We start from the raw sequence: 22,098 nt of genomic DNA on the forward strand, positions 1-22,098 counted from the left end.
CAAAATTCTGAAGACATTCCAACAAACCAAACTATCATTCAGGTGTGAAGGTGCAAACATGCAAGGTCTTGTGAAATTTACCTTTCATGCTTCCCAGGGAAGCCACTGGAAAATGCCCTAAGTAACTGGGGAGCATGTGTGTCTCTCATCCAGTCTCCAGGGAAGGTAAGGAATGGTTGTGAGGCCCTGATGGACCCCAGGTCCCCGTTAGGAGCACACACCAGGCAGCCCTTCGCTTCATTAGAAAAAACGTTTTGGGGATTTGGCTGTGGGGCATTTCTGCAGCTATAGATAGTGGTAGCGAGGGGCTTAACTGGCCTCCGGTCTTCCAAAAGCAGCCCTTTTATTTCCTGCCCACTCCTGTGTGTACTTGCTGACTCTGGGCTCAGAGCTTCTCCTGGGCTCGGGTGGAAAGAATGGCTTCCATGGTAGCCTTCCCCTGGACAGGTTTCCTGTTATGGCTTTATCAGGTCTAGTTTCTCCGTTAACCTGCTCTCAGCATTCACTCCATAAGTGACTCCGATTCTGTGGACAACACACTTTTCTTGGGTTTCAGAGCTATTGTGTATATTTTCTTTTGATGACATTTTTGGCAATATCTTAGAGATTTGAAGGTATCAGCTGGGCAGTAAATATATGCGTTCCATTTACCATTTTAAAGAAAAGACTCATGAATAGAAGATTTTGCCCCTCCCCCACACAGGCACATATTGAGCTTCTCCTCAACTAAATCCCTCAAATGTTTATTATACTTTCCTTCCTAAAATAATCACTTCCTCCATAGGCTTGTGTATTTTTTTAAACTGTTAAACATAGGAGAACTTAAACATAGGACTTTACGATTATGCCTACTACATTCTCTTTACTATTTAGCTGGTCATTCCCTCATTTGAGAGTTAGGAAACCCCACTTACACTGGGTTAAGCAAGAGGGAAGCTGTTTGCATCTGAAAAGTCTAAGATGATTTTAGCTTCAGGTATAGTTTGATCCAGATGCCCAAATAATGACATTAGAATCTCCTTCCAATCTCTCCTTTTCTTTTTCAAAATCTTTCAGCCCTCCTTTTCTTTGGATTGTCTTCATTCTTATGGAGAAAATAGCCACATGGAAACTCTTGGTCTTTCAAGTTTAAAATGTCCAATTTAATAATTTAAGTAGAAAATATTTTCCTTCCCATTAGTACCTGCAAAAATCCTGGTATTGGTTCCGATTTACCTACCTTGGATCATGTGACCATCCTGGATCATTCACTGTGACTGGGGGATTGGCCAGACCTGAGAAGGTACTGGAACCTCACACTGTGAGATCCCGATTGACTTACAGTAGGATGGGTTGGCTCCCCAAAGGAAGTCCAGTTGCCACTAACCAGAAGAGGGAGCGGGTTAAAAACAACCTAAGCAGTAAAAACATAAAATGGGTGCAAAATGGTTTGCTAGGTATAATACACATTAACACTTTAAGCACTCATTCTGGAAAACTTCCAGCATACGTGACCTCTCACATACCAGCAGTGCAGGTGACATGGTTGCTGGGTCTGACAGGTGGAGTGGCCGGCCAGCTGGGGGGAACTGGAGAGAGGCAGGGTCCTCTGCTTAAACTAGTGCAATTGCATGTTGTAGAAAAGACATTCTTTTATAGAGAGCTGCAAAATTAACATACCTATTTATTACTACATTTTATTCATTTGAAGGTTCACCTCTTCAATTTTGTAAGGCTAATGCAAAATTGAGTCAATTATGATAATACGGACCGTCTCTCTACTAAGTTATGGTAAGCAGAATGAAAGCCAGGTGAACTGTGTTTAAATGCTGTCCATTTGTTGAGGGTAAAGGGAACTGGCTGCTCTTTGTAGCTCATCATCTGCCCTTTTTTCAAATCTGGGAGAGGGCTCCTGCTGCTACGGCCCAAAGGACTGTAATCCACGGTTTGACTGGGTTCTGGGTTTTGGAACTTACGTTTCCCTATGTTGGAGGAGGTCATTAGGAGGGCGTGACCGCCGAGATGACCCAAGAGCTGGACCTTGGCCACTGGAGACTCCTCACCCCTCCCCTGTCCTTCCATGTGGTTTCCTCCCACACTACGAGCTGTTTCAAGGATGCACCCTTGAGAGAGCAGAGCATGGTTGAGCCCATCTGAACAGAGTATGTGACTGAGTCCAGGTAAGGTCTCTATATAACTTGAGAGATTCTGACAGATGGGTGTGAAGATCTACTCAAGACAAGCCTGTTATGTAAATTCCCCTCGTTATTAACACTGCCACCTACCAATCTGGAGTGGCCTGCGTCTTTCTTCCATCTTTTCTTCCATATATAGGGGCCAATTCCAGATTGCACCAAGGAAACTCCCGAGGTTCAGAACCACACTCTGTAACCAGGTTCATCAGCGTGGGAACAACAGAGTAACATGGTTTCCCACATTCCAGCATGGTGTCTGAGAAAAAGGATAAAGGCAGTGGCTTCCTTGGTAGTTCACTTACCCTAACTAGAGGTGATGACTTTATTTTGGTTAGCCCAGTGGACACCGGCTTGCCTGCCTGAAACCACCCTGTTATTCCTACTATCTCTGGGAGCGTTTGGTACTCAGAACTCTGGCGTGCTGCTCCTGGGGTCACCGCCTTTCTGGAGCTCACACTGTAGCTTATGAGAAGCACTATTTTTTTTCAAATTTTTATTAAATCATGGAGGTTACTTTGGTTAATAGGACCATAGGTTTCAGGTGTATATTTCTATGATACAAGATCTGTATATTGCACTGTGTGTCCACCACCCAAAGTCAAACCTGCTACTGAGGCATAAGGAAAGATGAAGTACAGCCATTTACAACAACATGAGAATATTATGCTAAGTCAGAAGCACTTTTGCTGGCGATCATTGGAATGGCCATTGGCAGAGCTTTGTCTGAGCCTGAATCATGGCAGTAATACCTCAGTGTTTTAGTCAAAACGGCAAGGTCAGAAAATGGAAAGAATGTCTGTGGACAGGGAGGGAGAAGTCAGCTTGGTCAAACTAACGATTACTTGGAGAAAGGAAATTATACACTTTGAGCACTTTCTGGATGACCACTCTGTACACAGAAGCAGTTACAAGTATCTTCTCTGCTGTCATAGCTCTGCTAGGACTTGAGTGCTTTTTAATCGGCACCCTGCATAGCAGTGATGGGAGGGAGGATCTGGTTAAAACGTAGGTTCTGATTCAGTAGATCAGGGAGAGGCTGAGGCTCTGAATGCTAACCAGCCCCCAGGGGATGCTGGTGCTGACGTGGGCAGTGCATGGAACACTCTTCAGGTATCACATCTTCAAGTAGCTCTTTGGGGCTTCAGTTGCCTCACATGTACAATGTGACATCAGTGCCTTCTTCATAGGGTCATTGAGAGAATTAAATAAGAAAGTACAGAACTCAGAAGAGGACCTGACATAGAGTAAGCACTCCAAAATAACAACTATTATTTATGGAAAATGAGAGCAGTGAAATCACCACCGAGAAGACCAGGTCAGAGTACGACTGTCAAGTGCTCCACCTGGGACTTGAGGCACAAAAGTGTTGGCTGTGGATCTCCTATGTGCCCAGCTCCTGAAATGTTTCTCACTTAATCCCTCCTATGAGACAGTTACTAATATTCTGCCCCTTGGCAGATGTGCAAAATAAGATTTAGTCTAAGAAACTTGCAGAAGACCATGGGTTTACTAAGCAGCACAACTGGGGTCACGTGACATCAAAATTTGTGAACTTAGTCACGGACTTTAGTAATTTGCCTAAAGTTAGGTACATCATCTCTATCTCTTTCCCATACATGAGGCTGGGCCAACGTGGCACACAGGGCCCTGATTTTCTTGCCACAGACCCCTCTGTGTTTTTCACAAGGGCCCTGACCGTATCTGAAGAGGTGTTCATCATCTTCCTCATGGCCCAGCAAGTTTGGGAGAAGCTCTCCTTCCTGCTTGGTGACACTTGTTACCAGCGCTGCTTCTGGCCCACCACGCACTTAGCCACCCAACACAGAGGAAGCAGGCTGGAGCTTTGCTGTGCTGCTTTTGGAAAAGTTCACCCCCAGATAAGACTGGTCCATGTCAGAAATGCAAAGGCAATGGGATGGATGGAAAAGCACTGTATAGTTCCGGAGAGCACCAAGTGATGGAGAGGATGAGGATGTAATACCGTGTTAGGCCAGTCTGTCTGGGAAGACATGCACACAGGAGTTTTGTAGGGGAGCCTTTGGTGTCACACCTATGGGAGGGTGAGGGAAGTATGTTTAGGCAGAGGAAAGAGTTGAACTGAGATGCAGAGGCCTCAGGCAGTCCCATAAGTAGCTCTGGAGCTGGGGTAGCCCTGGAGTAGTCATACTGGGTCATCCCACTACTACATGACCAATCACCGTGTACAGGCTCTCCCTGGGGTGGGGGATCTCTCCATCTGAGTGCAATGCCTGGCCACTCAGTGGAGAGTCATGAGCCACCAACACCCCAGTATGTAAGGTCATGAGCACCTCCATCCTGAAGGGGGCGCTGGGATGTATGACGCGGTGCACACTGCAACACATCACGTGAGCTGCTAGGTGCTGACTTCGCAGCATTATGAAAACAGCGATAAATCTTGGTTTAGGGATAACATGATGCCATAGGCAAATCCAAAGACTGTTCGGGGAATAATAATGATTTCACTAATAATGGCAACTAGCCAAGGAGGCCCTAGTCACTCCCAGCCTTTAAAGTTTTCAAACTCAATTATTGGATAAGATTGAGAAATAAGACAAAAGAACCAGAGAGGTGGTATGCATTAAAACTTTTAGCACAAAGTATTTCAACCATTTTGGCCTATTCTGGATTTCCTATCTCCAGCTCATACCAAATACACTGGAATGCACACGCACATGTACACATGCATACCCACACGCCAGCTTGGATACGGCTTCCTTTTAGAGACGTAAAGTCTTCTGAATCAACTCCACCTACGTTTCCCTAGACTATCTTTGAAGGGAGCAGATAAATGAGTTTGACAGAAAACTTTTTGCTTGAAATTTTCCCTTCCTCAGATTGCATAAATTTAAGGGGAAAGTCTGCCAAGTGTTCAGTGACGCTCTGCATGGTGGCTTCTGGCAGGGACACACTGTACCAGCAGCTAAATGAATGTTTCCCTGAATCACTGACTTATGATTCTTTATCACCCACTCTGTTCCCCCTTGCTTGCACCAGGGCCTTCTAAATGACTTGGAGAAAGATAGAAAAGAGAAGCAAAGTTTTCTGGAACCATGAACCGCCCTGTGTATTGACATCAGCTGCTGAGAAGGTGTTTGGTAGATAAACTGCAGTGATGAACACCCCTGGTCAAAGCTATCTTTTCAAGCCTAAAGTGGGCCGCAAGGGGTCAAGCCCCCCAAACCAGACTATCTGGAGATTTAGGACTGTGGCTTTGTCTCAGGAAGCTTCTATGAAAATAAAATGTCTCACGATAAATTGAGTCATTTAATTCCCCTGCTAAAACCCTTCTCATTGTGCTTAAAATAAATTCCAACCCCTAGCACGGCCCACCAAGCTCTACAGAGCCCAGACCCGGGCCCTTTCCCAGCCTCATTCGGGGCCCACATTCTCTGCATTTCTGCCACACCAGTGACACCCATAGGCTCCTCCGACACGAGCAGGCCTTTTCAGTCCATGGCCAGCACCCTGCTCGTTCCTTCTTCAGTTCAGCTTCAATGTCACCTTTTTAAAAAATATATTTTATTGATTATGCTATTACAGTTGTCCCATTTTCCCCCTTTTGCTCCCCGCTGCCCTGCACAGTGCCCCTCCCCCGCATTTCCCCCCTTTAGTTCATGTCCATGGGTCATATATAATAAGTTCTTTAGCTTCTCCATTTCCTATACTATTCTTAACTTCCCCCATCTATTTTCTACCTACCATTTATACTACTTATTTTCTATACCTTTTCCCCCTCTCTCTCCACCCACTCCCCTGCTGATAATCCCCCATGTGCAGAATCCATTTATGTGATTCTGTTCCTGTTCTAGTTGTTTGCTTAGTTTTGTTTTTGTTTTAGGTTTGGTTGTTAATAACTGTGAGTTTGTTGTCATTTTACTGTGCATACATTTTTATCTTCTTTTTCTTAGATAAGTCCCTTTAACATGTCATATAATAAGGGCTTGGTGATGATGAACTCCTTTAACTTGACCTTATCTGGGAAGCACTTTATCTGCCCTTCCATTCTAAATGATAGCTTTGCTGGGTAGAGTAATCTTGGATATAGGTCCTTGCTTTTCATGACTTCAAATACTTCTTTCCAGCCGTTTCTTGCCTGCAAGGTTTGTTTTGAGAAATCAGCTGATAGTCTCATGGGCACTCCTTTGTAGGTAACTGTCTCCTTTTTTCTTGCTGCTTTTAAGATTCTCTCCTTATCTTTAACCTTGGGTAACTTAATGACGATGTGCCTTGGTGTGTTCCTCCTTGGGTCCAAATTCTTTGGGACTCTCTGAGCTTCCTGGACTTTCTGGAAGTCTATTTCCTCTGCCAGATTCGGGAAGTTCTCTTTCATTATTTGTTCAAATAAGTTTTCAATTTCTTGCTCTTCCTCTTCTCCTTCTGGTACCCCTAACATTTGGATGTTGGAACATTTAAAGATGTCCTGAAGGTTCCTAAGCTTCTCCTCATTTTTTTGAATTTTTGCTTCTTCATCCTGTTCTAGTTGAATGTTTCTTTCTTCCTTCTGGTCCACACCGTTGATTTGAGCCCCAGTTTCCTTCCCGTCACTGTTGGTTTCCTGTACATTGTCCTTCATTTCACTTAGCATAGCCTTCATTATTTGTAATCTAATTTGTGACCATATTCAGCCAATTCTGTGAGCATCCTGATTACCAGTGTTTTGAACTGTGCATCTGATAGGTTGGCTATCTCTTTGTTGCTTAGTTGTATTTTTTCTGGAGCTTTGATCTGTTCTTTCATTTTGACCATTTTTTTTTTGTCTTGACACACCTGTTATGTAGCGAGGGGGTGGAGCCTTAGGTGTTCACCAGGGCGGGGCAACCCACATCACTACTTTGTGATGTTGAATGTGGGGGAGGGGTCAGAGAGGGAACAGTGCCACTTGCTCTGCTCTCTACTGGTTTTCAGTCACTTCCTTTGCTACCCACAGGCAAATTGGGCCCTTCTGGTGCTGATTCCCTGGGTGGGCAGGTTTGTGTATGTTCTAGGACCCTATGGGTCTCTCCAATGAACTGTCCTGTGATGCTGGGAGTTTCTCCTGCTGCTTCCTTAATCCCCACAGGTGTTTTCAGTCAGAGGTTTTGAGGCTTTATTTCCCCACACTGGGGCCCTGGGTTGCACGGTCTGTCTGGTTCCCTAGTTGTTCCTCCTGGTTTATCTGCACATGAATGTGGGACCTCCCAGCCTGCAATACAATGCCTTGCTGCAAGTCCTCTCTGCCCGGCTGCCTATCTCCGCCTCTCCTACCTGTCTGGATGAATGTTTCTTCTTTAAGTCCTTGGTTGTCAGACTTCCACACAGTTTGATTTTCTGTCAGTACTGGTTGTTTTTTGTTTTTAAATTTGTTGTTTTCTGTCTTTTGGTTGTGCGAAGAGGCACTGTGTGTCTACCTGTGCCTCCATCTTGGTCAGAAGTCCAATGTCACCTTTTCAGAAGGGCCTTCCCTGCCTATGACCATTTCTTTTTATTCTCTATTCTCACAGTGTATTCTTGCTTTTCTTCACTGTGCTCATGTACCAGAATTTGTAGTTATTTATTGGCTTATTTCCTTGTTTATGGTCTCTTTCTCACACTTGATTTTACTCTGTGAATGGTGTGGACCCTAATATCTACCTGTTCACACCTGGAAAACCAGTATCAGGCACACAGTAGGTCCTTGGTAAATATTTGTCATTGGAGTGAACAGTGTCTCATCCGGCGCTGCAGTCCAATGCTTTCTATTTTATAAAATACACATAGATGTTAAAGAAAGGCTTTGTATGTATGGAGATATCTCACAGGCATAACCTGGATGTATTTTTAGGATGGGGGTACATTCCAAATTATTTTCACAACTAATGGCTCCTTCCGCCTGGTCTCACAGTGGTTTTGTTTCACTTGAGGTGTAATTTACATACAGTGTTGCCCGCATTTTAAATGAATTTTGCATATGTGCACCTCTGCAGAACTCTAGATGGAGATGTGGAATGCTTACCACACCCCAGAAGGCGCCCGTGTGTCCCTTCTCAGTCACGGTCTCCAGAAGGCAGCCACTGTCATTTTTGTCAATGTTGGTCACTGCTGACTATGTCTTACCATCATAAGTGGAGTCACACACACATCATGTACTCTTCCATATCTTTTTTTTTTGCTCAAAAGGATGATTTTGAGATCCATCCAATGTTGTTCTATGTCCCAGTAATTTGTGGTTTTTATTGCTTTGTGGTGTCCTTTGTGTGAGTGTACCAGTGCTTGTTCACCCATTCTGCAGCTGAAGGACATTTGGGTTGTGCCCTGCTGCTGGCTGCTGTAAGTGATACTGCTGGGGATATTGTTGTGCCCGAGCTTTGGCAGATGTGAAACTCGTGTCTGCGGGGTGTATACCCTGGAGAGGGTGGCTCCCAGCGAGGTGAACGTTTGCTTTGCCTTGGTGGGTATTTCTGGTATTCCAAGGTGGTGGCGGCACCAGCCTGTACTCTGCCTCGCTGCCTCTTGTCACCAGCACTTTACATGTCCCCATACGCAATTCCAGCCATTCTGATGGGTGTGTGGTGTGCCCCTTTGAGATTTTGATTTGCCTTTCTCTGAAGGGCCATATGGGTATTTCAGGTATGAGTGTGTATGCATAAATTGCCAACATATGTGAAGTGTCTATTTAAGTATTTTGACCATCAAAAAACAAGGAAGTACTTGCCTTTTTCTTATTGATTTGGAGGAGGTTTTTTGCTTGTTTGTGGTATATTTTGGGTATGAGTTATTTAACACCTACATGTAGTGCAAATATCTATCTTTTCCCAGCCTGTGGCTTTCCTTTCTTACAATAGTGTCATCTGGTGAATGGATGCTCTTAATTTTAATGAAATACTACGTACCCCTTTTTATGATAGTGTTTTTTTTTTGTATTCTATGTGGCATTTTGCCTACTTTGGGTCTTGAGGGTCCTAGTACACTTGAGAAGGCTTTTCGGACGAAGAAGGTGCAAAGATGACGATAAACGGGCTGTTCCACCTCCCTGATCAGAGCCCAACGCGTCCTCCTGGCCTGGTCCCAAGTCCTCCTCCTCCAAGAGGCCTGGCCTCACCCTCCGCGCTCGCCCAAAAAAGCTCAGGCGAGACGGTCTCCTCCGAGGGTGGCGCCGCCCTCCGCCAGGATCACCCCGCCACGATCACCCCGCCAGAACCACCCCTCCAGGATCACCCCCACACGGTGGGCTACGCAAACGGCAAGGAATCAACCACACGGACAGAGTCATTCACCAGGTTTATTTGAAGTAGAAGCTCTTTGAGCTATGCACGTGCACAAATGATTCAGTTGGTGGAAATCACCCCCTCCCCCCATATTTAAACTCTTCAAACTTAAAATAGTGCTAAAGAGGTTTGCATAATGTGCGTCATGGAAATGCTGAGGCAGTTCTGACTTGCACAGTGCTAGGAGCTTCCTCTGAACCGCTTCCCGCCTCCTGCGAAAAGTCCCTCTTCTCCCTCCGAAAGCCCAATCTAGTGAGAGAATTGCTTCATCGGAGACCAATTCACACGGACACTTTGCGGTCAAGTTCAGCAAAACTAACCATTTAGGTCACACACTCCACTGAGCTTTTATTTTATGGCTACACAGACCGGTCGTTTCAACTTTTACTAAATTTGGTTGGAAGTGCCTTATGTATGTGTTTTTAAGCATTGAAAAGCCATTTGCAAATATTTTCTCTCATCCAGACTTTCCTTAAGACCTGCATGCTGAAAATTCTGAGTATCTGAAAAAGTCAACCTGCAGATGACTGGGAAGATTCAGCACAAAATGGCCGGCAGCGGCCCTTCTCTGTCCGGCTCCCTAGCGGAGGGCGGCGTGTCTGCCACTAGAGGGCGACATCTCCCCACTAGTGCGGCTCATCTCTTGTTCGTCCGAGAAACACCGAAAACCTCCGCAGCAAAGGAAAGTCAAAAGCATTTGCTTATTATACACTCCTCAGATCTTATTTTTAAGAGGAGCCTTCATTTTTCTTATGAAAACTCGGGACTTTACAAGCAATGCTGTCCTCAGTTTCACCTATACTGTGTCCAGTACTATATTGCTATATTCACAGTAGAACGGACTTTAATTTCTGAGTGATCAGTCTGTTTTAAGTTTCTGATAAAACTAACATACACCTTAGTCAAAAACCACAACAGTCCTTCTATCGGTTGGCTGTGTTCTTGTTCTCGCGTGTTTTTCTGAGGCTTGGGTAATGAAAGTATTTCCCCACTCCGTCGTAATTGGCATTTGCATCTAAAGTAATTCATTAAAGTACAGGAGTAGACGAGGCCTGGCACATGGAGCAGAAGGTAATGGTTCTATCGGTGTATGCTCTGTAATGCACTTTGGGCTAGAGAAATAGAAAAATCACATGTGACGAAAACAAATAGGTTTCTGGGCATATGGGCATTGCATGAGTAGTGTCGGCGTACATTTACCTACCATCCTTTGCCTCTCAATACGCTCAGCAGCTGCTACATTCTGGAGATTTGGCTTCATCCGCATTGTCTACAGCTGACATTAGCATCTTTATTTTAAAACAAGTCGTCTTGATAGCAAAGATGTTGGCTAATCATTTAGATACTGGCATGAGAAGTTTTCTGCCCTTTCAAAATTCAGCATTATCCATAATAGACTGTAATATTATCTGATTATCAGCATTAGTATATGAATGCATTCATAAGCAATGCACATATTATGCTTTTAAGCAGCAAATGGCTGAGCAATCACTAAATAAAAAACATCCAGATTTTAAAAGCACAGCTGAAACATTTGTACAAATATACAAAGAGAAAAAACAATCGTTCAGACACCATGAAACTTCTGTAATAAATAGGTTTGTCTGAAATCAGTCTCTATCATCCTGGACCAGCCTCCCCAACGAGGCTGGGGAAGTTCTATATGGAAGTGGTGTTCAAAAATCTACTGAGGAATATCTTTGGGGCCAAGCTCAATTTTGCCTCCAGGAATTCTGATAGAGCTATGAAGTATTGACTCAGAGTAGTGAATGCACCCAGACTTGTTGAGCTGGACGATGCTGATACTTTTCCTAATCTACGTAGGACATGGCTGGATGCTGACAATCTGTGAGTCAATAGTACATCCTCAAATCATGAAAATAAATGCTGGTGATCATGCATGTCCTGGGAATGTCGGGATGCAGAGGACTGAGTGAGACCGGATAGGGATATCTCATGCAGTCAAAGTCAAGTTTAATTATGGTCCTACTTAAGTGGCCAGGAATAAACAACACACACGCACATCAGGACTGGGACCGAAACGGCTCACAAACAACACAGGTGCTATTTGTCACTGATGTCTCTGGCTTGGATCACCACGAGAGAATGAAGATATAGGCTGTGCTGATTGTTTAATAAGAAAATACTACTTTTTTCCTAGAACCTTCTAGCTAAATAATGGATTACACTTGATGGGTATGATATGATCAGGAAACATATCACCTTTCCTAGCCCTTTTGTCTGAGAGGCTTAATTACAAGGGAGGAATCTCAAACAACCGAACACCCAGTGATTTAAAGGCAATTTTTTTTCAACAAACAACAGGAGGGGAAAAGCGTGATAAAGAGGAGACAGATATTATTGTCGAGGCGGAGCGGTGAGCTCAGTTGGACACGGAGGGCGAGGGTGGCAGCCCAGGACGCCGGGTCTGGATGATTTTTGGCTTTGGGGAAGTCTTTGGGTCCTCTTCCTCCTCGATGTCACTGTCGCACACGTGCACGACCACACTCGGGGTGGACTCAGTCCCTGCGTGGAGCTCATACTTCTCTCCTGTAAAGCAAGAAAAGTGGGAGTGAGAAACAGATGCTTTGGGGAGGTTTTCTTAGGAAGTGAGAAGAATTTACAGTCTCAGGAGACCTGGGATCTTACCCAGGGGCAGCTCGGGGCAATGGGGAATGGATTGCGATCTACCTGTCACTGTGTCCCAGACCTGCCACCTGTCAACTGTACAACACTGAAGAGGCCACTGAACCTCTCTTAGCCTCAGGTCCTCAACTTAAATGTCAGAATGTCAATGCCTGCACACCATGGGATTGTGGCGAGGCCTGAATGGGTCTGTTGGTGAGTTACGGGTTTCTTTTTGATCTCCCAGCATTGCTGCTAATTCCAGAGTCGCCCTGAGCCAGTCACTACACGTCTTCACCTTTTGGATAAGGTGGTCTCTAAGTTCTCCAGCTGGACATATCTTACAGCAAGAGCTGCCCCAGGATGGAACAGGTGGTGAGGCAGGATCACTGCTCTTTTGGAGTTTGTCGCAGTTATTGGGGAACTGAGTTAGGTGACTATCAAGGTCCTTTTCAGTCCTTTTCAGTCTACCATTCTTAACTTGCTTATCTTACAATCAAATTGCCGTCAACCAATTGGATTCTTTCTGTCTTTCTTCACTTCAGGAGGTATTGACTGAGCATCTCCCAAGTTCTGGCCCATGGCTCACCATAGAGGTTACAAAGCACAACAAAATAAGCCGAGCCTTTCACAAGAGCACAGCCCAATGGTGGCATGTGGAAACAGGAAGTGTCACAGTTTCCATGCAAGTGCTGGGTGTCAATACATGTCGAGGACTATGGTACCCAACTGTAAGGAGCAAGTAACTCTAAAAGGCTGCCTAGTGGACATGACAGTTGACCTGGGTCTGAAAGATAAGGAGACCTCCAGGGGGTGGAGCAGGAGGAGGGGCATTCTCATTCTGCATGCTTGCAACTGCTCCTCTTAACCTTCTCCTGACATCCTATCCTTTACTCACTATCCTTCATGAATCAAAAGAAAAATCTATAAGCAATGTCTCCCAGGCACACTCCTGTTCAATGGGTCTCCAGGTCTCACTAAGATCAAGTCCTAATTTTTTAGGCTAGGACAGAAGACTCTGTATAATCTCCTCAATCTTTTCCAACATTACCTCCATCGATTCCCTGTTTGCTTTGGTCAAACTGGCGTACCTGCTGGTTCCTACTCATGACAGCCACGTGTTATACCCAGCAACCCAACAACTTTTACTTGGCATAGCCACAGCTCTCTCTGAGATTCCCTGAATCCTGTCTCCTCTCCAGGATCACAGCCAGACACCACCCAGTCCAGGAACCTTGCCTGTCACCCTCAGTCTGCAGTGGCAAATGCCCCTTCTGGGCCACTAGGCAAGTATTGTCAGTTCTGGGTCTAGGGTATGATTTATGTGCTGCTGTGCACACCTGGGTGAAAACAGCAGCCTCTAGCAGAGGACAGTGTTAAATTCTGGGGCTGACATTGGCTAATGAGGAACACTGATCATGCAATAAATGTTAAAGCTCTTCTAAGTCACGCTGGGAAGGATTGAAACATTCAGAGTCAGCTACTGTTATGGGCTGAATTATGCCCCCTGCTCCCCTCAGAAAAGATGTTGAAATCCTAATTCCTAGGACCTACTAATGTGACCTATTTGGCATTAAGATCTTTGCAGATGATTAAGTCGAAAACAGGCTGTTAGGAGGTCCCTATTTTAAAACGGCCAGTGTCCTTGTAAAAAGGGGAAAACAGGACGCGGGAGAGCTCCTTGTGCTGCCACACGCCGGGGCCGCCAGAAGCCAGGGGAGACTAGAGTCGGTCCTTCCCTAGCACCTTCGGGAGGGAGCATTTCCCGGTCAACAGCTTAACTTCAGACTTCCAACCTCCAGAAGTGGAATTCATCAGTTTTGGTGGTTTAAGCCTCCCTGTTTGTGGTACTTTGTTATGGCAGCCCTAGCAAAGCAATGTAGTCTCACGCTGCTAAGCGTGCCCTCTTTCTGTGAAGAGTCCCCTGAGACCAACCAGAACCATAGATGCATGGCTCATACAGACTCCAGATCTGGTGAAAGTGTAAGTGGAGAGAGTTGTGTCAACAAGTACTAAATCTCTAACATAAACAAGCTGACATGGACCAGTTTAGATTCAGGGGAGGACAGCGGCACAAACAGGGTGCACAGAGCAACGCCAGGAAGGAGACACTGGGCGGGATCACTCCTGCTACACTTCACGTGTCCCCTGGAGAACAGAAACTGATGGCACAGCCTGACGGCACTGTCGTCCACTCTGAAGTCATGTTGCATATCCTTGCAGCTGGGGTGTATATATTGATGCTACCTATAGCTCATTTAAATGTTTATTCTGTTCCCTTAAAGCATTTTGTCATTTTTGTCAAAATCCCAAGGTAGAAGAACCATTTCAGATACTGCTAAGGAGAGGAGCCCACATGAACCGGCTCTTTCTGAGAGGGGCGTGAAAGGCTTTGGGCCGGGGTGGGCGGGCTGGCTGGAGAAACCTTTGAGCAGGGCTTCTCAGACACCTGATAGCTCACTGTTACAGACAGAGGTCTCCAGGTGCTCCACGGTCACCGGGCTTTGTGTGGCAGGCAGGAGGCTGTGGTCTGGGAGGGCGCTGGCGTGCCAGAACATGCCCCCTCTAGTCGGCCACTGAGTGTCATGATTTTTCACTGGAAAATGATAACGGTGCAGGCAGAGGGCAGTGCAGGGAGGGGTGCTGAGGATGCACAAAGGAAAAAAAGCAGGGAGTCCAGGTCAGCCCCGCAGCCACCCCAGCCATCAGAGCTAATTAATCTCTGACATTCTCATTTTTTTCTGGGAGAAGAGGACGTCTTGAAAAGTTCCACAGCAAATGGTGACTGAGTTCACTGAATCCAAGGTTTCTTCGATTTTCTCTTTCCTCGGGGAACACTTTGCGGTTCTGAATGAGAGACTCTCTCAATGAAGACACAGAGGAAGAAGTGATGTCTAAGTAATGAAATGAGGTGGCTCTTGTTTCTGTGGGTAGAATTTCTTCAAAGTTCACACATTGGGAGAGGTGCCTTTTGAAGAAACACAGGTGGCCGCTGAAATGTCCTTCACAGCTCTGCTGGTTGTGACGCAGGGAAGAAGGAGCAGCAGTCTCTTGTCCTTGGAGGTGGGGATGACAGAAAAGTCAGTCACAGCAGGGCGGGCATGGAGACTGTGGGGCCTGGGCATGAGGAGGTGACACAGGGACCCTGTCCGGGGGCTAACCAGACATCCTGCCCCTTTCCTCCTCTGTTGGTAGGAAGTTAGCTTTTTTTTTAAGTGGTAGTAAAATATACATTAAGAACCTAGCCTTTTGATCAAACCATTGGCTTGTCCTGGCTTGGATAAAAAACATCCCCTTACAGATCCCTCTAGTCACGGTGTGTTTACTCTTCGAAAGTGGGTGCCTTCCCCTCAGTCTGGGGGTGCGGGGGCCCAGCACCTAGAGGGGGAGAGGGGCCAGCACACCGTGCAGGGCACCCTGTGGTGGGGGACACCCTGTGCAGGACAACTTTCACACCAAGGGGCCAGCATCAGTTCAGCCTGGTGGTAGACATATTTTATTGCCGTGACTCCATTAATTCTGACATTCCACTGTTCTATTTTTGGAAACGTTCTTACTATAGAAGTCTAGCAAAGCTAAACAGCTGTTGAGAGCCCACAAAGTAAATAGCCCAAATAGCTTTGGTCTGGCTGGATTGAATTTCCCTTTTTTTGGGCCTCTCTTTCCCCTTGGTCTTCAGCGTAGTCCTCCTGTACCATGAGGGCTGACGCCGATGCTGCCACCCTGCATTGGGCTCAGTAGGGGACAAGGGGCTGATTGTGCCTCATGTTCACAGGGCAGGCAGGTCACGTCCCCGTCCAGTGGGCAGGGCCACGCAGAGCAGCATTTCTTGTGAAGAAAAAGCAGAGTTTCACCCAGCTCTCTCTCCTTCAGTCTGTGTTCAAACTGTCCTTTCCCCTGCAAGCAGGAAGCAGGCCAGGCTCAAGAGTCCCCAGAAATCGCAGTGATCAGGGTTTTATAGCCACCCCCATGAAACAAACTCCCAGATGTGCAAATGCAAAGTCCTCTAGCATGCGCTCAAAATTAAATTGTCATTCAGGCCTTTGGAATTGATATAGGCTTGGTCACAGCTAAAAATAGATGCCGAAGTTCAGTCGCCTCTTTTCCTGAGTGGATGAAGACGGGTTGCAGATGAAGTCTCTGTTCCTGCACGTCTGGAGGAAGTGGAGGTGCCCACGGGCTGCTTTCTGTTCTCAGGAGGGGGGAGGTTGGGTCCCTGTGCTGATGAGGCGGCTGGGGGACATCGTGACATGTTCTGGCACAATCACAGAGAAATGTGTTGGTGATCGTTGGTCCCAGTGACCCAGGAAGTTCTCCATCACATTATCTTTGACGTATGGTCCATGAGTTGGCCCTTCCTGAATACAATAACCAGTATGATTATGCGTGGTTTGCAAAAGTCAGCATAATGCAGCTATGTTAAGAGTGAGCTGACAATACACAAAATACTATATTTGTGTGTAGCCAAACAGAGTGGAGACTGCTCCTATTCCTCATAAGAAAGCTTTTGTGATGGAGGGCAAGAGAAGTCTTCCTAAAACTTCAGCACCTCCCAAAACAAGTCCTTACATGAGTTCTCCCAGGAATAGGTGTAACCCCTCCCCTGGAGGCTTTCAAAACACAGCAAAGTTCAGCAGGCGTAAGACGAAGGTTTGCATCATTTCCCAGCATTACTGCTGTTCTTCTTGGAAGATTCCTTCTCTGGAACAACAGGAGCCCCCATTCCTGTCCCTCTGAGAAGCTGTGTGCGTACTCAGACCTGATCTCACACTTGATGCACCAACATCTCCACCTGCGTCTCCTACTCTTTTCCAAACTCACGTGTCTAAAGTAGAGCGATGTCTTCTCCCTGCCAATCTGCGTTCACTTCCCAGCTATCCCATTTCTCTTGGCGGCTTCTAGATGCAATTCCTTGGAGTCGGTCATCCTTGAATCTGCTTTCTTCCACCCACTGTAACTATGTCACAGAGCATTGCTGAATATCGTTTTGAAAGAGTTCTCGTGAGCTCCCTCCGCATGCTGTGTCCACGGCTCACCTCCTCCCACCCAGAGGAGTCTCAGCTGGTTTCCTCACTGCAGGAAGTAACCTCCCTGCCAGAACAAACTTCCTCAGAACATTCGGAAGCTTCACCTTTTCACTTGCTAGTGATGTGACTCTCAGTGTTCTACATTTCCATGCATCAGTTTCCTTATCAGTTAAATGGGAATGATCACCACATCCTTGCGATACCACAAAATAAAGACCTAGGTGTCAAATACTTTATACAGCCCTCCCCAAATGCATGATATCATTATTTAAGGTGTTACTGCGGTCAATGCTGCCCTTCAATTTCTGGTTTTCAGCATGATGGACTAGTCTAGTCATGCTACACGATAGTTAAAGAAAGAAGCAGCTGGAAAGCACTTTGACACAGTGGAGCCCCTGTTAGAAACAGAAGTAAGGGGTGCACGATGACTCCCTGGGTCCCGAGGAACAGTGGGTGTCATCGATTCTGATCCTCAAGACTGAATGATCCTTTCCCCCTTGACCACCATCCCCTTCTCTCCTTGTTGGTAAGTTCCTCGCCTTTTCCTTCTTTCTTCCTCCCCATTTCCAAGTTGCCTTTTTAATGAGCTCTCTGATTTCCTTTTCCTGAGATAGTGTGAACCTCTCATTTATAATGTTTGATTAGATCACCTTTTCTATTATTCATTATTTTATCCGGTGATGTTTCAAACCACAGAAGCCAGGACTTGAACTTCTTTTGTGACTGCTGCAATTTAAGGTGTAAGTAAGTGCTCAGTAAACACATGACTGATTTATGAGGCATCAAGCTCGACTATTTATGGCCTACTTGTGTCATATCTAGTACACATATATGCACATGTGTATTTTTCTTCTGTAGTTAAATGTGTAAGTTTTAGCTTTTCAGCTGAGCTGAAAACCATCGAAGGGTGGGATTTCGCTCATTTTCTGTGGGCTGTCAGTGCTAGGCCAGAGAGACTCACCGTCTGCCTTAAACGTAACAGCTACTTATGGAGCACTTGCCAAATGCCAGACCCAGCTCTTAAATACTTCACATAAAGTAGATATTTAATTACGACGGCAGTTCAGACCCATGGGGTTTATAACGTCTTATTCACACAGGAGGAAAGTGAGATCACCCAGGTAGTAAATGGCAGAGCCGGGATTCAATCAAATCCAGTCAAACCCTGTCCGACTTCAGAGGATGCGTCGCTGGGTACCACTCCTGTCACTCCCGCTGTTCTCCTGCTGCACAAGAGGATCTACGGGAAGGGGCCTCGTTTTATCTTTTACTTTTAATGCATTTTCATGGCAACCCATATTTTCAGTGAATGTTTGTTCTTTAGCTAAAGACGCAGTATCTGTTCCTTTTGCATCCTGCCTCTTTTTGTTTGGCTAATCGCTAGTTCTTCTAGGCATGATCTTCAAGCAATGAATCTTCTCAAAAGATATCATTTAATAAATTATAAAAAGAAAAGGACTGTAAATTATAGACAGAGTTAATCCATATCTCTTATAGTGACTTTGGACTCTGAAAAAAGACCCTCTATGTTTCCTTCTTGCTTTGAGTTTGTTATCTTTCATGTTAAAGGTGAGTTCTCAACCTAGGAAAGTCATGGGTTGTAGCAGCCTATTTCTGTTTTGTGAAGACAGCCACACTACTTCCTGCACACAGTGCTCTTCAGTAACCTTGCTGCTCCTTCATGAAGGCCTGTCCCTGCTGCCCTCTCTCCCCTCGGACCTGGTAGGCCTTTATGCTGCCTTGGCTGATACAGCACAGTGGTAGTGACCAGTGTGACTCCCGAGTCACATCACAAAATGCCACGCACTTCCACATTATTCTCTCAGCATGCTCACTCCTGGAACCTCACCTCCATGTTGTAAGGGAGCCCGAGCAGCCCATGAAGGGCTCAAATGGAGAGGCACCAGGGCCCCTGACACGCAGCCTTCCTGAGCTCACAGCCAACAGCCACATCCCACCTGCCAGCCATGTGAGCAAACCATCCTGGGAGCTGATTGGCCAGTTCCCTGCTGAACTGCCCCAGCAACGATGCACAGAGCAGAGATGAGCTGTCCTCTTGGGCCCTGCCCAAAGGGAAGGAAAGAGGGAGAGACAGAGAGAGAGAGTGTGTGTGTGTGTGTGTGTGTGTGTCTGGGAAGGGGGAGGGCAGCAGGTGACACTTCTTTGTAGTGTCCTCCTCTTTGTTCCACACTGGCACCTAGAGCTCCTTACACGACAGTCCTTGCCTCTATGTCTCTGTCACATTTGAGAACCACCTAATAAACACTGCTAAGGTGTAATTAGTGCAGTTCTCAAACACTCCCAGTTGTATCTGAAAATGTGATAGGGATTTTTTTTTGTCATAGGGACTGCATTGGGTGTGGGTGCCGGGATGTTTGTAGGTGATGCCTGAGGATGCTAAATGTACTGCAATGTGTAGGACAGTCAGTTCCAAAGTGCCACGTTGAGAAAGCCAGGGTTAAAAGATTAAAATAGGCACTTATATTTTAATAGGAGACTAGGACACGGTTTGAAAAACAAGTTATAATAAAGAGATAACACACACTGAGCATTTACTATGTCCAGGGATGGACATGTGGATGTATATGGATTATATTTGTTGATGCTCACACCAATCTGATTTTACTCCAGAGGACAAGGGGGCATAGAGAGGTTAGGAAACTGTCTCAAGGTCACGTGGCTACTCAAAAGTTGAGTATGGATTCAAACTCACATCCTGAATTCTACTCATTCATCCTAAAGCAAGAGAAATACCTCTCCTTTTGTTGGAGCTTCATTTACAGAAAAAAGTAAAAAGAGGAGTTATTTCAGGGCAGATGGATTTATTGGGAACTTAATATTACAACTTCGATTCGAGGGTGGAGAAAGAACTTATTTCTAAGTAGAATTGGACAGAGTGATTTAGTATTAAAAGAAATCTTGCAGGATTCCAGGGCAGGAAGAGCTTTGCAAATGTTTTCCTGTCTAATTTCTTTGGGTTTCCATGAGCCCATAGTTAGTTTTGGCGGGGCCTGGGCATGAGGGTGGGGTCATCCCTCCGCAGCAGCTCTGTCCCGTTTCCTCTGTGCACCCGCCGTTTCCGTCCAAGAATGCCCTCTAAGCCTGGGCACCAAAGAGGATGACGCGAAGCATAGGCCACCCCAAATATTTCACTGGCAGTTCGGAGAACAGGCACATTTAAATAGCACCCATCACCACCTGCATATCGTTCTTTCTGGCTGGTAGACACTACTCTGACAGCTCCACCTCCCTTAATTTGCACGATGGCAGAGGGAACGTCTGTCTGAGGAAGCCCTGCTCATCTGTGCTGCTCAGAGGACAGTGATCACCACCATGAAGGCGACAGTGTCTCTGTGCCAGCCCCAGGGCCAAGTAAGTGCTTCACCTGTATTAATTATTCCATCCTCAAGATGACCTTGCAAATCGTCAAATAATTACCATTACTAAAAAGACCCTGACAGGTGAAGTACATTGGTCAAAGTCACAAACAAGTGGTGGAGCCAGGACTCTGAGGTTGGCGGAGGTCAAAGCACAGTAATCACGTGGGCTCCGAGGTTTAGGAATAAGGTTCGGATGGTGCATACCATCGACTTCCCTGCCTCAGCAGGTGTAGTATTTTCCTATAATGAGAAAATACTTTTGACGTGAATGAATGGAGTCTTTATTCTTGTCCTATATCCTCAGTCCTTCCCCACATCAAAGTAGGAAAAAAGAAGGGGTTTTTGGTAAGATGAAGGTGTGTGTGTGGGGGGGGGGGTGGGAAGAGAGAGAGAGAGGAAGGAAGAGGGGGAGGGGAGAGAGAGAGAAAGAGAGAGAGAGAGAGAGAGAGAATACTTCTGTGGTTTCGTTGTACGTGGTGCTGTATTCCACCTAAAGAAAATGTGCTTATCTTCTGGGGGTTTCCCCTAAGACTGGATTAGGGTCGCCATTTGTCTTCATTCCCTCCTTAGCTCCTTAGGATCTAGGTACTTTGCGGGACAACTGATTGACTGCAGACCTGAATTAGTGGTCGCAACAGAGAGGTGGGGCTCTAGGAGAAAGGTAAGGGTGAGAAAGGCTAAGGGAACCAGAGAGGGAGAAGGATGGGGAAGGTCAAGGCTGACCAGAAACAAGGGACCCTCTACAGCTTGTGAGGTGAGGCCCGTCCACATGGGGTGAGGGGAAAGTCGCCGACACAGGAGAAGAAAGAGCTGTCTGTCCGAGCTCTTTGTGTGCGGGTCACAGAGCCACGAGGTTCCGCCTTGGGAACAGTCGCTCTGCTCTGCCTTTCCCAGTGTGGGCGCCTGGCGGAGGGAGTAGCTGTGGTCATGTCTTCTGTTTTTCCTACAATGTGTATGTTTTACCTGTGAATTTTAAACAAGGAAGCATTTTCTGTAGCTACTCAATAGTGATTGAAGATAATTGTGTAATATATGCTGAGACGAAAATCCATTTAACATTTTTTCCAGGAAAGATTCACTGAAAGGAGATGGAAAATGTGAGCCTGTGTCCCAGGATCACAAGTCCATGCCCCGTGGGCGAGAATGACCCAGAGACCACACTGACTGCAGCCCTGGGGATGGGCTGTTTTATCTGCTTTTCATATTTGTGGTCAGAAAATAGTAATTGTTTAGCAAGAATTAAGGCTTTTACAATAGTTACCTGACATATGCACCCAGAATAAAGCTGTTCATGTATATCTTCCAAATGAAATGTTTGCTCCCTTTGAATCAATGAGCCTGGGCTTAAATTTGTCTTGTAAGTTACGTGGATTAATGAAATACATTTTCCATTTAGAGAAAACAATACATATACCAAGCAGCAAACTGGCAAAATCACTTTACTATGACATGTTTTGATGGAGAAGAATTTGGAAAAAAGCTAAATATAGCAGATGTACATAACTTGAAACTCGAGCACCTTTTCAAGCCTTCCTCTGCAGTTAACTAAAATTGATTTCCCTAACAAGAGCTAAAAATAGCAGGCAGAAAAAAGGGACTAGACAATGACTTTTCATATCGCTCCCTGCAGGCATTTTCGGTGACAATG

At 45.8% G+C, this 22,098-nt stretch overlaps 1 protein-coding gene across 4 annotated transcripts in view; it reads right to left on the reverse strand.

Annotated features, from left to right (window-relative positions):
- Positions 1 to 9,418: 9,418 nt before the first annotated feature.
- The window catches only part of RCAN2 (regulator of calcineurin 2), a 261,968-nt gene continuing 249,288 nt past the window's right edge, over positions 9,419 to 22,098 (reverse strand). For all 4 annotated transcript variants that reach the window (XM_028509078.2, XM_028509077.2, XM_036024184.1 and 1 more), the window contains one exon: positions 9,419 to 11,968. In XM_028509078.2, the coding sequence (XP_028364879.1) occupies positions 11,802 to 11,968 (167 nt within the window). In that variant the 3' untranslated portion in view covers positions 9,419 to 11,801. The remainder of the gene's footprint in view (positions 11,969 to 22,098) is intronic.

This window comes from Phyllostomus discolor, chromosome 4 (genome assembly GCF_004126475.2).
Source record: "Phyllostomus discolor isolate MPI-MPIP mPhyDis1 chromosome 4, mPhyDis1.pri.v3, whole genome shotgun sequence".
NCBI lineage: Eukaryota > Metazoa > Chordata > Mammalia > Chiroptera > Phyllostomidae > Phyllostomus > Phyllostomus discolor.